This window comes from Schistocerca piceifrons, chromosome 7 (genome assembly GCF_021461385.2).
Source record: "Schistocerca piceifrons isolate TAMUIC-IGC-003096 chromosome 7, iqSchPice1.1, whole genome shotgun sequence".
Taxonomy (NCBI): Eukaryota; Metazoa; Arthropoda; class Insecta; order Orthoptera; family Acrididae; genus Schistocerca; species Schistocerca piceifrons.
In genome coordinates, this window is record NC_060144.1 from 11,773,070 (window position 1) to 11,788,869 (window position 15,800).

The window sequence follows — 15,800 nt, forward strand, 5'->3', positions numbered from 1 at the left end:
CGTTTTTATTTATTCTCTTGTGAGCTGTATGAATTCCCGTTGTTTTCCTGAATTTTTTCTCTTTGCCAAGTTGTTCATTGAAATCTCCTAAAATAATTTTCATGTGATGAGTAGGGATTTTATTTGAGGTTTCCTCCAGTAGTTCCCAGAAGTCATCTATTGCCTGTGGATCTTTTCTATTGTAATCATTTGTGGGGGCATGTGCATTTATCAGTGTGTATGCCTTGTTTCCAGATTTTACTGAGATTGTTGAGATTCTTTCTGATGTTGAATGGAAGTTTATTATTGAGTCTATAATTGATTTGTACACAATGAAAGCTGTGCCAAATTGTTTGGGTGCCTTGTTCAGCTGGACTGCGGGTTTTCCTTTATAGATTCCTGAATCAAAATGATTTCTTTCAGTAAATCGTGTTTCTTGAGTCGCAAGGATTTTTATGTGGAGTTTTTCCATAGTATTTGTGAGTTGTTTGAGTTAACCTACTTTGTAAAGTGTGTTTGTGTTGAGAGTTCCTATGTAGTTTTTCTCTTTTGGTCTTAGAGATTTTGAGAAGCTCCGACTCCTCTGCACATGATGTTCCTGGTCCCCCAGAATCCGATGACCAGGAAGATTCAGTCTAGAGACTGATGCCTGGGGTAGTGGATTTCTTTCCTTTTGTTCCATCATGCTTATTCAAATTGAAAATTATTTTGTGGTGATATTTTATGAAGGTCACATGTTTACGACTTGATTGTTGAGATCAAGATGAGCATCGAGCAGCCGCACCAACTGGGTGAACACATGCTGACCACTACCCACTGGATTCCAGAGCAGATTTGAGGTGCTTCTTCTGCCAGTTTTTTGATGAAGTGTTACTCCTCCCCTTCCTCTTATATATGTATATATATAGACACACACACGGTACCATAGTATAATTGTGTAGTATAATGGTGTAGTTTATGGATGGCTGGTTCAAGTCTTGCCTCAGTCATCCTTATTTTTTTTCCCAATTTGAAATACCTAAACCTCGCAATTGCAAAATTCATCATAATTTTTTATGAGTAATGCACATCTTCTCGTTTCTAATTACATATTGCATGCAAAATTCCTGTTTTCATTTCAAATATAAATCCTTAGTTATCGATATTTTATAAAGGATTGTTAATAAAGGTTGCTTAAATTCCGAAAACATAACAATCTAATTTTTTAGGGTAACAGTGAAAAACCAATACTCTTTATTTGGACTATGTCCATTGTTGTACACCACAGATGTAGTCTCACATGAGCCAGAATGATAAGTGTCATAGGAACATGAAAAACAATCATTTTCACAGCATCGGGCACACAAAACAAATGGGGCATTTTTACATTTGCCACTCTATCATTACAATATGAACCAATCAGAAATGATCTGGAGCCAAGTTAAGGGGTTTGTCACAAGAAATAACAAGATTGTTAAGCTGCTGTGTGTACTGGAACTAACACACACAGCTTTTTCACATGTCACAGCCAAATGCTGGTGGGATATAGAAAGGCATGTCATAAAAGAAAGGAGAAAATGCAGCACCTGTGTGGCTTCATGGATTCTGTTGTTGATCCATTTATTATCAATGTAGAGGATGACAGTTCCAGAATGGAAATGTACTTCTTGGTTTTGGACAAGGAAGGAGCTAAGTGATTACCAGATGATTGACTGCAACTAATACCTTCAGTGGCTTCAGTATTCAACAATAAGGTGTAATCCCTGCATTATGCTTTTGCGTCAGACATAGCTTGCTCAGGAAAATTATCCTGTGTTTAAGGTAGGTATTTTCATCACTCTTGTTTGTAATTAGAAAACTATTTTACATGAGAACGAGAGCATTTTAAGCTTTCTGTCTGGTCACCTAAGAAGCATGCTGGAATTTTTCTGAACATTATTTCATTCTCTTTAAAAATTAAATGACATTTGAAGCTATATTGTTTCCCTGCTCATCTTTTTTTATGCCTTAATTGCAACTGCACACATCGTTGCAGGTTACTTGGACCAGCTGACTGGTCAGTGCTGTCAAAGTTAAATGTGCTGGTAAAGCTGTTGACTTGAATTATCACTCAGTCGGTGTGCATGTAACACAGCATTTAAAATGTATCCTTATCATCATACTTAACTGTACTGGAAACAGCTTGGCTTTCACTCCCCTTGAAACAAAACCCAATGAGATTCAAGCAAATGTGGAAGCATACAGTGCAATGTTTACATCAGGTTTATTCTTATGATAAACACAGTATGGTCTGAGTGATATCAAATTTCTTTCTATCATAGTAGTACTGCTCTGTATTGTAGTCCAGTTTAAAGTATTGGCATCTGACAGGGAACTGACTGGACTAATCCCACCAGCAGTATATCAAAGGTTCTGTAGTGGCATTGTTGTCAGCTCCCACTTTGTTCTCACTTTCACTATTCAAAATTTGACATGCCTGCGAATTATTGAAAAGGAAACTCAACTGAATCTTAAAATTTTGCCTATTTCAAGAAAATTAATTAAAATTGGGAACAAATTATCAATCAGAGGTATTGTAGACATCTACACAGCATGTGAATTTCAGAATTTGTATGTTATATGTGAAGGATATAGATACTTTAAATGTATACTTGTTATGAGTTAAATATTTATGCAATGCCAGACAAAATTAGAATGATCCATTATCAAGTAAGTTGTTTTGATAATCATGGAAAAATCATTCCTTTACAACCATCTGTTTCACCTGGTCCTCCTCTCTGATGGCTCTATCCACACCTCTATCCACTTTAAACCCACCAACCACCAACAGTGCCTGCAGTTTGACAGCTGCCATTCCTTCCAAAACAAAAAATCCCTCCTATACAGCATGGCCACCCTGGTATCATGTATCTGCAGTGACAAGTACTCCTTTGCCAAGTATGCTGAAGGTCTACCAAGGCTGTCACAGACAGGCACTATACTTCAGACCTAGTCTGTAAACAGATCTCCTGTGCCATTTCCCCACACTCCCCCAGCTATCCCATCACCCCCAAGACCAGCTACAAAGGAGAGCCCCCTTCATCACCCACTACCAACTCAGACCAGAAAATCTGAACCACATCTTTTGTCAGGGCTTTGATTACATATCATCATGTCCTGAAATGAGAGATGTCCCACCCAAGAACCTTACCACCCCTCCTAAAGTGGTGTTCCATCACCCACACAACCTCCACCATGCCCCAGTCCATCCCTATGCCACTCCCAATCCCAACCCTTTGTCATAAGGATCATATCCCTGTGAAAGACCCAGGTGCAAGATCTGCCCATTCCACCCACCCAGCACTTCCTGATCCAGTTCTGTCACAGGTTTATCCTACTCCGTTAGGGGCTGAGCCACCGGTGAAAGCAGCCATGTCATTTACCAGCTCCACTGTAATCATTGCACATCTTTTTACATTGGTATGACTACCAACCTGCTGTCTGCCTTGATGAACAGCCACCAGCAAACTGTGGCCAAGAGCAAAGTAAACCACCTGAACCCTGAACATAACACACTTCATTTCAATGGCTGCTTCACAACGTGGGCTATGTTTGTGTCCCCTCACCACCTCCTCCATTTTCATGTTCCTAAACCCTCATTGTGCCCTGCTCTCTGCCAATGCATCCACCCATCTTTCCCCTTCCATGGTCCTCTACTTTTCCACTGTCCATCCCTTGTCCATCTCCATCTCCCTGCCTCCCAATGCTGTGCCTAGCAGGCTTGTCATGCCTCCACTTTTTCCCTGCATGCTCCAGTAGACAGTTCTCTTCTCTCCCTCTGCTGCTGCCCCACCTTCAGTTTTCTACTTTGATCCAACACTGCAGTTGATTTCTGGAGGTGATGAAGATGGTCATCATGTGTGCATGAATTGAGCTTGCTGGAGATGGCAGTTGTATGTGCATGAGATGCACTTGCTTTTGTGTGTGTGTGTGTGTGTGTGTGTGTGTGTGTGTGTGTGTGTGTGTGTGTGTGTGAGTGAGTGAGTGAGTGCACACACGCGTGCCTGTGCACAATGTTTGTTTTCTTTTCAGAAGAAGGCTTTGGCCAAAAGCTAAATGTGTAACAGACTTTTTGTTTTGCCTGTCAGCAACTCAACTTGTCATCTTTATGGTGAGTAGCAATTCATGAAACGACTTTCAGTCTATTTTTCTACTTCTCCACTCTCAAATTACTTATGAGTATAATGAATATGTAAATCTTTCATTACAGTACTTGATTTCTCTTATTTTATTGTGATGGTAATTTCACCATTTGTAAGGGGGTGTCAACAAATAAAGGTGGTTATTATTAAACTTTCAGTACTTGAGCCAGTGTAGATGAAAAACTATATACTTTATAGGAATGATGTTCAGACTCGGTGCTGCAGGGTTTGCATTGTTAGTAGTTACTGGACTGGCACAGTGATGTAAGATTGAAACATAGGCATCAGTGTACACTACAGATGTAGACAGTCAATATGGATCTGGACAAGGTGAGGAAGGCTTTGGTCATAAAATTGTCTTGCTATTCTTTGCAAGTATTGATGCATTAGTGGAATATTGAGAGGTCCTGTTTCCTCACCAGTGTTGTCTCAGTTTGAATGAACTGGAGATTTGAGAATTTCTCCTGGGAGAGGCTTATGGACAATTGTACCACAAATTGTTGGAGAAGTTACTGTTGCCATGGCTAAGAATGCTGTATGAAATGTGTGATTTTAAAGCACTGCACGAGCTGTGTCACTACAGCTGAACATTCCATGGACCACCGTTTGAAAAGTGTTGCGAACAACTGTGAAATGGTATCTGTAGTGCGGTCCCAGGCTGTTGTGCATGCAGATAATGTGACATTGAGTATTGTTTATAATATGGAACATAAACATGGTACACAATTAACAAGGGTTACCCTCTCCTGTGAAAAGTAAAATGTGTTTCTTTCAATGGTTTACTTATTTCTCTTACGTGTGCCCTTACAAATGTTTTCACAAAGCTTCACTGCTCTATTAGTTTTCGTGGGGGTCCTCTCATCTTCACACATTGACGGTAAAACCTTCTGAGGCTGTTAGGCTGCATCATATTACTTTTCAAAAGTTGATAAACTCAGTGTTTTGTCCATTCTGCTGCGATCTACTTCAGGATTTTTCTGGTGTTCCTGGCTGGTTTAACGCTGTTACATTGCTTTGAAAATGATATTTTATGCACTTTTTTTCCAGAAGTCAAACTACGTTTTTCATGCTGCTATTAGTGGGCAATCATAATTGGGTAAATATTGACAGCAGATAATGAGACAAGGGGCACATTATCAAAATATTATTGCTGTTGTGCCACTGAGGTGTCTTCCTGATAGTAGCCCAACATTTACCAAATAATTTGACTGGGTATTTCTTCTCTGATGGTGGATAGCCGTGACAGCTACAGGCTTCTGGCTTCTTGTGAGGAGGTTCCAAGGAGAATGAACATTGCTAGACCACATTTGTCAACATCATATGGCTTCTGGCATGATGGTTTGGGATGTGATTAGGTGCACAACAGAATCATTTCTGGTTCACATAACTGGTAATTTGGGCAGTGGCCATTGCATGTCTGTGTTAAGGCTGGTGGCTGGGGCCCATCTTCAGCATCTGTATAACATTATGTTTAAACAAGATAAAGCAAGGCCTACATTTCCCTGACTTACTGTGATACAAAGGGAATTCAACTGTTGTCTTGGCAGGTGTGTTCTGCAGATCTCTCACCTAGTGAAAACTTCAGGTAATAAGTTCCCAGAAGACTGGCATGCCACCACTTGCCAGCCGCTACAATTGATGAATTTTTGGCACAGAGCTTAAGCAGCATGGAATAACGTACCTACCTCTCTCATCCAAACTCAACTTGGGTTGATGACCAGAAGGTTTAGAGCTGTTGTTGCTGCCTGAGTTCTTGGTGTCACAATTTTAAAGGCCAGCAGAGAATATACACTGGTTGACATAAAAAGTAAAGTACCCAGAATACATTGTTGGATATTAGTGTTACTTTGTACAATACTCACCGTGGATGGGTATGTAAATGGTGAGAACTGCAATTGCTCTGTGACTGGTAGCAGAGCCACCAGAGTGCATTAGTTGTTTTTGTGTTGTTATCAGTCCTGATAGGATACAGCATCAGATGTTGAGTTGAGTGATCACTATGAAGGACATGTAGATGTCATGTATTCATGTGAGACAGCATTACCAGCACCTTACAGAGTGAGAAAGGGGCCTCATTGGACGTCTCCATTTGTACAGTTGGTTGAATCATGAAATATCCAGATTTGTTGAGAATTTAGATTTGACAGAAGGCCTAGGAGTGTTTGAGCAGGCATACTCATTGTCAAGCTTCCAGCCAATTACATCAGGCCACCAAAAAGGAGAATTGCCATGTTGTGCACGAAGCACATCCTAACTCATTGATGTTGTGGACTGGCAAGACAGCCAATCCACAGCGACGGGTAACCAAAAGGCACGCGCTTAAACTCACACAGGCTGGCGTGAGGTCTGAAACAGGATACATAATGAATGCTATAAAGAAAAGTACATAGCTGCTGGAATACTTAACTTTAATCCACAATTGGTGAACATTGGTCTTGTTACTGTACATGCTTCATTAGATACATAGCAAAGGATAAATGGCGCCTTGCTAGGTCGTAGCAATTGACTTAGCTGAAGGCTATGCTAACTATCTTCTCGGCAATTGAGAGCATAATTCTCAGTGAACCTTTCCTAGCAAAGTCGGCTGTACAACTGGGGCAAGTGCTAGTAAGTCTCTCTAGACCTGCCGTGTGGCGGCGCTCGGTCTGCAATCACTGATAGTGGCGACAAGCGGGTCCGACGTATACTAACGGACCGCGGCCAATTTAAAAGCTACCACCTAGCAAGTGTGGTGTCTGGTGGTGACACCACAATTGACATCTGTGTTAGCCATCTGGGAACAAGTAATTGACTCCCTGCAACATTGTGTGTCATCCCACACCATTGGTCGGAGACTAGTAGCATGCAGACCAGGGAATCACTGTCCTATGTGTTGGCTGCCAATAATGCCAGGACACAAACACTTGTTTGAATTGATGCCATAACTGGGAAGCACGGACTGCCGATGAATGGCATTACATTGTCTTCAGCGATACGTCACAATTCTCTACTGACCCAGATGACCATCATTGCTGAGTATAGTGGTGACCTGGGAAGAGGTTCCATTGTTGCGGGAAGGCACAATAGTGGTACTCCTGGTGTCTTGGTGAGCACATACATTGGGATATGACTTCAGGTCATAGCTGGGAATTCTGATGACACAATGGCATGTCAAAGACATCCCTGTGTGTTACCTCTTGTGTGACAGTACTGTGGCACTATTTTCAACAGGACAATGCTTGTCCACACTTGGTATGAGTCCCCCCAGGGGGTCCACAACTCTTTTGTGGATACGTGCGTAGCGAGCATGGGACCCCAAGGTAATGTGGCCCTCTTTCCTTTCTGGGCTGCATACCTTCCTTTTCCACATCCTGCCCTCTCCCCCATCTTCGCCCCTCCTCCCCTCACCTCTGGTTCTTTCCTTCCCTTTCTCCCCTTCTGGGAGTATGTTTTGTGCCTACGTCTGGAGACTGTCGCTCGTAAATGTACTGCATTCTTCGCCTTCTCTGCTTGTATGTCTTCATCCTTCCTTTGTCCTTCTCTTTTCCTTACCTCTTCTCTTTACCCTTTTCTCCGCTGCGGCGTTTGAGACCTCTCCTCTTTCCTTTCCCTTTCTTTGTTTTTCCCTTTCTCTTTCTTCCTCCCTGTGCGTGTCTGAAGGCTGACCCATGCATTTTTGTGCATAGCCGGTGATGGGGTAAAGCGTAATTCCCCGCCTCGGGTAGACAGGTAGGACACGTACGTACCCCCTGGTAACGGCCAGGCCCAGGGAGGGGTGATTACCCGAGCTGATACCTTCCGAAAGTGCCGATTGGTCCCTCTGTCCGTTTGTCAGGAGGTGTGACCTGAGGTGTGAACAATCACCTAAGGCGGGACTGCCCTCAGAGAGGGCCCCCACAAAGGAGGAGCACGCCATCGGAGATGCCAGTAATCATGGGGGATTCTTCGCAATGGTTTCCTCACCTTCCACTATGTCTGCTCACAAGCGTAAGTTCACTGAGTCTCAGCCACAGACAGTTCTTCCATTGTTGCCACAGTTCCTTGTTGTTTCTCGGTCTGACGAAGGTCACAACTTCTCCACTGTCAACCCTTTCATTATTCAGAAAGGTGTCGATGCAATTGCAGGTCCTGTAAAGTCTTGTTCCAGATTACGGAATGGCACCCTGTTGTTAGAAACAGTCAGTGCCCTCCAGGCACAAAAATTGCTGCGTACTTCTCTGCTCCACACCTTCCCTGTCCGGGTTGAAGCGCACCGCACTTTAAATTCCTCACGTGGAGTCATTTATACACGCTCCCTCGATGGATTGTCTGACGAAGAAATTCAGCACTACCTGTCTGACCAGGGCGTAACAGCTGTTCATAGAGTTATGAAAAGGGTTGACACGAACATCATTCCAACCCGCACTGTCTTCTTGACATTTGACAAAGTTCAACTCCCATCGAAAATCAAAGCAGGCTATGAGATAATTTCCGTTCGCCCTTACGTCCCAAACCCTACTCGTTGCTATCGGTGTCAGCGGTTCAATCACACCAGCCAGTCCTGTTCCAATCCGGCCAAATGTGTTACGTGTGGTAAGGATGCACATGAGGGTGCTTGTCCACCTCCATCCCCTCGATGCATCAACTATATGGGTGACCACGCTGCTTCCCCTCGAGATTGCCCTGTTTTTAAGGACGAAAAGCTCATCCAGGAAATCAGAGTGAAGGAAAAGGTGTCGACCTTTGCTGCTCGAAAATTATTCGTCAGTCAACAGCCCACCATTCTTCAGACAGGAAAATACAGCACTGTCCTTGCTTCTCCTCGGCCAACAAAGGAGGCGGCCACGCAGACTTGCGACCTCACCTTTAGTGCCACGGTCATCAGATCGGCCAGCGCAAGGATCGCCCATTCAACCTCACCACTTTCGCCTGCCCACTCTCTGGCTCACCCTTCGTCGGGTTCTGCTAAATCTCGAGCCCAAAAGTCAGACACCAAGACTTCAAAAAAAAGAGCATACTCGTGTAGAGTTTTTACGTACCGCAACTTCCCAACCATCGGTTCCTCCTTCATCTAAACATCATACTTCCAAGAAGGCTACAAAGAAACCCAGTTCCTCTCCTTCTCCGCCAAGGCATGTCCCATCTACAGCACCACCTGGCGGAAATTGCCCTCGGCCGTCTTCTGTGTCGCCGAGGCGCACTGCTGGCGGCCGATCAACCGGCCGATCGCTGGTGGCAGGAGCTGCTTCTGAACAACCTATGGATCAGGATCTTCTGCCTTCGGCTGAATGCCATTCCATGCTGTCGGTCGCAAGCTCTGAGCAGTCGTTGAGTTGACAGCAACCTTGGTCACATTCCTCCATTTTCTGTTCACCCTATGCCCATTATGCACTGGAATATCCGCGGTATTCCAGCCAATCGGGATGAATTGTCGATCCTCTTACGATCCTACTCGCCGGGCATTTTCTGTCTTCAGGAAACAAAGCTGCATCCCCATGACCGCTTTGTTCTCCCTCATTTTCAGTCCGTCCGATATGATCTCCCCTCTGTTAAAGGCACTCCAGCACATGGAGGACTCATGATTCTTCTCCATGATACTCTCCATTATCACCCAATCCACTTAAACACTTCCTTCCAAGCTGCCGCCGTCCGTCTTTCCCTTTCCGGATAGACGTTCTCTCTTTGTACTGTATACATTCCATCGTCCACACCAATGGCACGAGCTGATCTCCTTCATCTTCTTGGTCAGCTTCCACCCCCCTATTTGCTGGTTGGGGACTTCAATGCCCACCACCTGCTTTGGGGATCTCCACATCCTTGTCCACGTGGCTGACTATTGCTAGACGTCTTCCACCAAGCGGATCTAGTTTGCCTCAACACTGGGGCCCCTACATTTTTGTCTGCCTCCACGACAAATTTATCTCATTTGGACCTTGCAGTCGGTACTGTTCCGCTGGCTCGGTGCTTCGAATGGTTCGCCCTTGATGATACACACTCGAGTGACCACTTTCCATGTGTCCTTAGACTGCAGCCTCAACTGTCATATATGCGCCCGCGATGCTGGAAGTTTGCCCAAGCTGATTGGACACTTTTTTTGTCTCTAGCGACATTCGATGACCATCACTTTCCCAGCGTCGACGATGAGGTCACACATATTACCGACATTATTCTTACAGCTGTGGAACGTTCAATACCACGCACCTCCGAATTGCCCCGGCGCCCCCCAGTCCCTTGGTGGAACGAGGCATGCCGTGATGCAATACGTGAGCGGCGACGTGCTCTCCGCGTTTTCCATCACCATCCTACTTTGGCCAACCGTATCCCCTATAAGCAGTTCCATGCGCGATGCCATCGTGTCATCCGCGATAGCAAGAAGGTAAGCTGGAAATTCTTTATTAGCTCATTTAACACCTTCACTCCCTCCTCGGAAGTTTGGAGTCGGCTTCGACGGTTCTGAGGCGCGCCTAGTTTCTCCCCGGTCTCTGGGCTCACTGTCACGCATGATACATTAGTGGACACCGTCGCAATTTCTAACTCGTTGGGTTAGCACTTTGCTGAGATTTTGAGCTCTTCAAATTACCCGCCAGCGTTTCTCTCGAAGAAACGTGCAGCGGAAGTGCGACCTCTTGCTTTCTCCTCTCAAAATCGCGAAAGCTACAATACTGTTTTCTCCATGCGGGAACTCCAACATGCACTCTCTTCTTCTTGCTCCTCCGCCCCAGGACCGGATGGTATCCACGTCCAAATGTTGCTGCATTTATCAACCCATAGTCTGCGTTACCTCCTTTGCCTTTATAATCGAATTTGGACCGCCAGTACTTTTCCCAGACGATGGTGGGAAGCTATCGTCGTTCCTGTTCCGAAACCTGGAAAGGACAAACATCTCTCCTCTACCTATCGCCCCATTTCTCTCAGGAGTAGTGTCTGTAAGGTTTTGGAGCATATGGTGAATTACCGTTTAGCGTGGTGGCTGGAATCCCGCAGTCTTTTAACACCTGCCCAATGCGGATTCCGAAAGCATCGTTCTGCAGTTGACCATCTTGTTGCTCTCTCCACTTATATCATGAACAATTTTCTCTGGAAACGCCAAACAGAAGCAATATTTTTTGATCTGGAGAGAGCATACGATACCTGTTGGAGGACAAGCATCCTCCGCACACTGTTCTCTTGGGGCTTTCGAGGTCGGCTGCCCCTTTTTCTTCGCGAATTTATGGCAGAGCACACATTTAGGCTGCGGGTGAACACTACTCTCTCCCGTACTTTCTCCCAAGAAAACGGGGTACCCCAGGGCTCCATGCTGAGTGTTGTACTGTTTGCCATTGCCATAAATCCAATTATGGATTGTCTCCTTCCTGATGTCTCGGGCTCCCTCTTTGTGGACGATTTTGTGATCTACTACAGCTTTCAACGGACCAGCCTTCTTGAACGACGTCTTCAAGGATGTCTCGATCGCCTCCACTCTTGGAGCATCGAAACCGGCTTCCGTTTTTCTCCCAGTAAGACCGTTTGTGTTAATTTTTGGCGACGTAAGGAGTTTCTTCTGCCCTCCTTACATCTAGGTCCTGTCAACCTTCCGTTTTCAGACGTCGCTAAATTCTTGGGTCTTATGTATGACAGAAAACTGTGCTGGTCCTCCCACATTTCCTATCTTTCGGCTCGCTGTCTGCGATCCCACAACACCCTCCGTGTCCTGAATGGTACCTCCTGGGGAGCGGACCGAGTGGTCCTTCTCCGCCTCTATCGCGCCTTAGTGCACTCGAAATTGGACTATGGAAGCATAGTCTACTCCTCTGCTCGGCCGTCTATTCTTCGGCGTCTCGACTCTATCCACCACCGTGGATTACGTTTAGTGTCTGGAGCTTTTTACACCAGCCCTGTGGAAAGCCTTTATGCTGAGGCTGCTGAACCTCCGCTGTCCAATCGGCGAGCTGTCCTTCTGAGTCGTTATGCTAGCCATCTGTCTTCCATGCCTGCTAATCCAGCCCATGACATTTTTTTTGACACCTCCTTTGATGTAGGGTATGCAGGCCACCCCTCCTCCCTACTACCACCGGGAGTCCGCTTCCGTCAACTGCTCCATTCTCTTTCCTTCCGCTTTCCTAAAACCTTCTTGACAACTTGGGGTACAGCACCGCTTTGGCTCCATCCCCAGATCTGCCTGCTCCATGACCTTTGTCGATTTCCCAAGGATGGTACCCCTTCACTTGTTTATTGTCGGGCATTTGCTGCTCTATGTGCACAAATGATGGATGCCACATTTATTTACACCGACAGCTCGAAAACATCATTAGGTGTAGGGAGTGCCTATATTGTTGGCGACACCTCAAATCACTTTCGGCTTCCCGACCAATGTTCGGTTTATACTGCGGAGCTTTACGCTGTTCTCCAGGCTGTCCACTACATCCGCCGCCATCAGCAGATACAGTACATTATCTGCTCAGATTCTGTCAGCTCTCTCCTCAGTCTCCAAGCTCTTTATCCTGTGCACCCTCTGGTCCACCAGATTCAGGACTGTTTGCGCTTGCTCCACCTGGGGGGCATCTCGGTGGCGTTCCTCTGGCTCACGGAACGCATTGGTATCTGTGGAAATGAGGCGGCCGATATTGCAGCCAAGGCTGCAGTCTCTCTTCTTCGGCCAGCTATTCAATCGATTCCCTTCGCTGATCTACAGAGTGTTTTATGTCGTTGTGTTATTCATTTATGGCACACGCATTGGTCGACACTTCCCCATAATAAATTGCGGGACGTGAAAGCTCTTCCTTGTGCTTGGACCTCTTCCTCCCGAACGCGTCGTCGGGAGGAGGTAATTTTAACTAGACTCCAGATAGGGCACTGTCTTTTTAGCCATTGACATCTTTTTAGTGGCAATCCTCCCCCACTCTGTCCCCACTGCTCTCAGCTGTGGACAGTAAGACACCTTTTAATTGAGTTCCCCTATTTTAATCCATTACGCTCCCGTCTACAGCTATCGCCTGATATATCGTCGATTTTAGCAGATGACACGCGCTCAGCCGACCGCATTCTCAAGTTTATTAGTGCCAGTGAAATGACGTCAGTTATTTGAAGCTTTTTTTGGGGACAACTTTCGTTCCCATTGCTGCTGGTTTTCAATTTTGGTTTTTTACTGTTTCCTAAGTCATGGACCGGGCGCTAATGACCATAGCAGTTTTGCACCCTAAAACCAAAAACAAAACAAAACAAGGTATGAGTCTATATGAACTGTCTGCATAGTGTTAAGGTACTCTCATGGCCAGCAAGATCCCAGATCTTTCCCCAATGAACACGTGTGGAATCAGCCTGGGGGTCAACTCCATTCCAGTCCAGTATATCAAGGACCATTTACAACAGCTGTGTACCAGCTTGCCTCAGGAGAGGATACAGTGGCTTAATGACACCCCTCCAACTGAAACAGTGTGTGCATCCAGGCCACACGTTGTGTAATACATCATACTCATAAGTGAACTGATACTGTCACATTCTTTGCAAATTTGACTTGATTTTGTAATCACTGTTATAACATGAAGTTTTATTTTGTTTCCTCTTCCCTTATTGGTGCTTCACTTTTTAGTCGGGCAGTGTTTTTATAAAAACATGCACTTAACTTTAAGAACAATTTCTTAACAGAGGAGATGGAGTTTGATGCAATCACACTAGACTCGTTACGAGCTGAGAAAGTCTACCAGAAGTCTGCACGACGGCAGCAGAAGGAGCTGGAGGCATTGCATAGGCGGCAGCACCGGGACAGCCTCACTGCCCAGAGTGAACAGTGTGCTGCCATTGAGGAGCTCACAAAGGGCCGCAGGTGAGTTGCATACCAGTCTACATATACATACAAACTCTGCAGACCACCATGAAATGCATCACACAGAGTACATCTCATTTTGACGGGTGTTAGAGATTCTTCCTGTTACATTCACATATGAAATGTGCGAAGTATGACTACTTAAATTCCTCTTCGTATACTACAGTTAATCTAATTTTGCCTTGTGGTCCCTAGCAAAATGTATGAGGCTATAATACATTCCTAGATTCCTCACATAATAATTTGTAAGTTGGCTTTTACAGGATAACTGCCATCTATCTTAAAGGGTTTGCCAGATCAGTCTTTTCAGCATAGATTATTTTGAAATTTCCCTTCCAATCCCAGTTTGTGCAAGATTCATTGTCACAGCTTTTTCACCATACCTGCGGCAATGCTACTCATTGCTGTTCTGTCCCTGTCTTGTTGTTTGTGTATTGTAAAAGAAAAATAAACATCCCCTTTCACTAAAAAGTGATCTGATCCACAGGATGCTCCTCTTTGCACTCTAACATACTTCAAACCATCTGATACAGGTGTTTTTTGTCGATATATAGTCAGTTACTGACTGCAAGTTTACTGTGGGCTGAGTCCAAGTACGTATGTGTAAGATTAAAACAGTGTACCAGACTGTAAGTTGAACTTGGATCCTTTGCATTTTGTGGGCAAGTGCTCTAGCAACCGATCTACCCAAGTGTGACTCGTGGCCCATTCTCACAGATTTACTTTTGGCAGCTTCCAAACTTCATTTGTCTTTCTTCCAGTTGTGCCAGTTTTGCAAGCTATACAGGAGAAATTCTGTGAATTTGGAAGTAAATCTTTGAGGGTGGGTCATGAGTCATGCTTCGCTGGCTTGAGTGGTGAAGTGCTAGCCTGCAAAATGCAAAGGGCCCAGGTTTGAGCCCCAGTCTTGGACAAAGTTTTAATTTGACAGGAAGTTTCAAATCTTTGCACACTCTACTGCAAAATGAAAATTCATTTTGGATATTTGCTATTTTATGTGCAGAGAAAACCATTCTAAGATTTTTAAGTCAAACTGGTGACTCACATCTATTAATCAGACTACATTATCATTTACTGTGTCCTTCACAAAAGGTCCAGCTGTTTCGTTTGCCCTCTTTCTACCAATACAACCACCAAAATTGTCCATGAGTACGACATCATTATAAAACAAGGGTGCCTGTCTATCAAAAAACTCTTCTTTCTCTGCATATGCTGTTGCATCTGTTGGTGCATACATACCAGTTATATAAACATTTTACACTCCTATAAATCTTACCAACTTGCAGGGGCATTTCATGAGCAACCTCACAACTATAAGCATTCTTTATGAACTTAGTGTACAGAGCTGTGGACACTACAGCATTTGCTTTTTATCCTTACTGACTCCATTAAAAATGTATGTAACCCCTTTCTTTCAATTACCTCTTCTCTTTTTGCATTCCACTAAAAACCACAATACCCATCTTATATTCTCTTTCTTCTATGCATTTGAAGACTTCATGATGCCGTATACTGATGCCTCATATGTTCCATAAACCTTGTAATAAATTTCCACATCTACACATACATAGATACTCTGCTGACTGCAGTGAAATGCCTTATGTTAGGGGTCATTACCATTCCACTCATATGTGCAGTGCATCAATAATGATCACTTTAAAACTTCTTTGAGCACTGTAATTGGTCTAATCCTGTCTCCGCAGTCCATGCAGGAGTGATATGCAGGGGGTAAGTCTGTTCCTAGGTTTCTCATTTGAAGCTGCTCTTTGAAACTTTGTAGGAAGCATCCACAGTATAAGTATCTACCACATCAATTCTGCAGCATTTCTGTGACAGTTTCCTAAATCTGTTACCATTGATCCTTCCATTATTTGTATATCTTCATTACCCCTGTTAGTCTT

The 15,800-nt window shown here is 44.5% G+C and overlaps 1 protein-coding gene across 1 annotated transcript in view; it reads left to right on the plus strand.

Moving 5' to 3' along the window:
* Positions 1-15,800, plus strand: part of LOC124804976 (1-phosphatidylinositol 4,5-bisphosphate phosphodiesterase-like) — a 543,720-nt gene that overhangs the window by 444,963 nt on the left and 82,957 nt on the right. Inside the window, exon 19 of the mRNA XM_047265367.1 lies at positions 13,722-13,899. Coding sequence (XP_047121323.1) covers positions 13,722-13,899 — 178 coding nt within the window. The remainder of the gene's footprint in view (positions 1-13,721; positions 13,900-15,800) is intronic.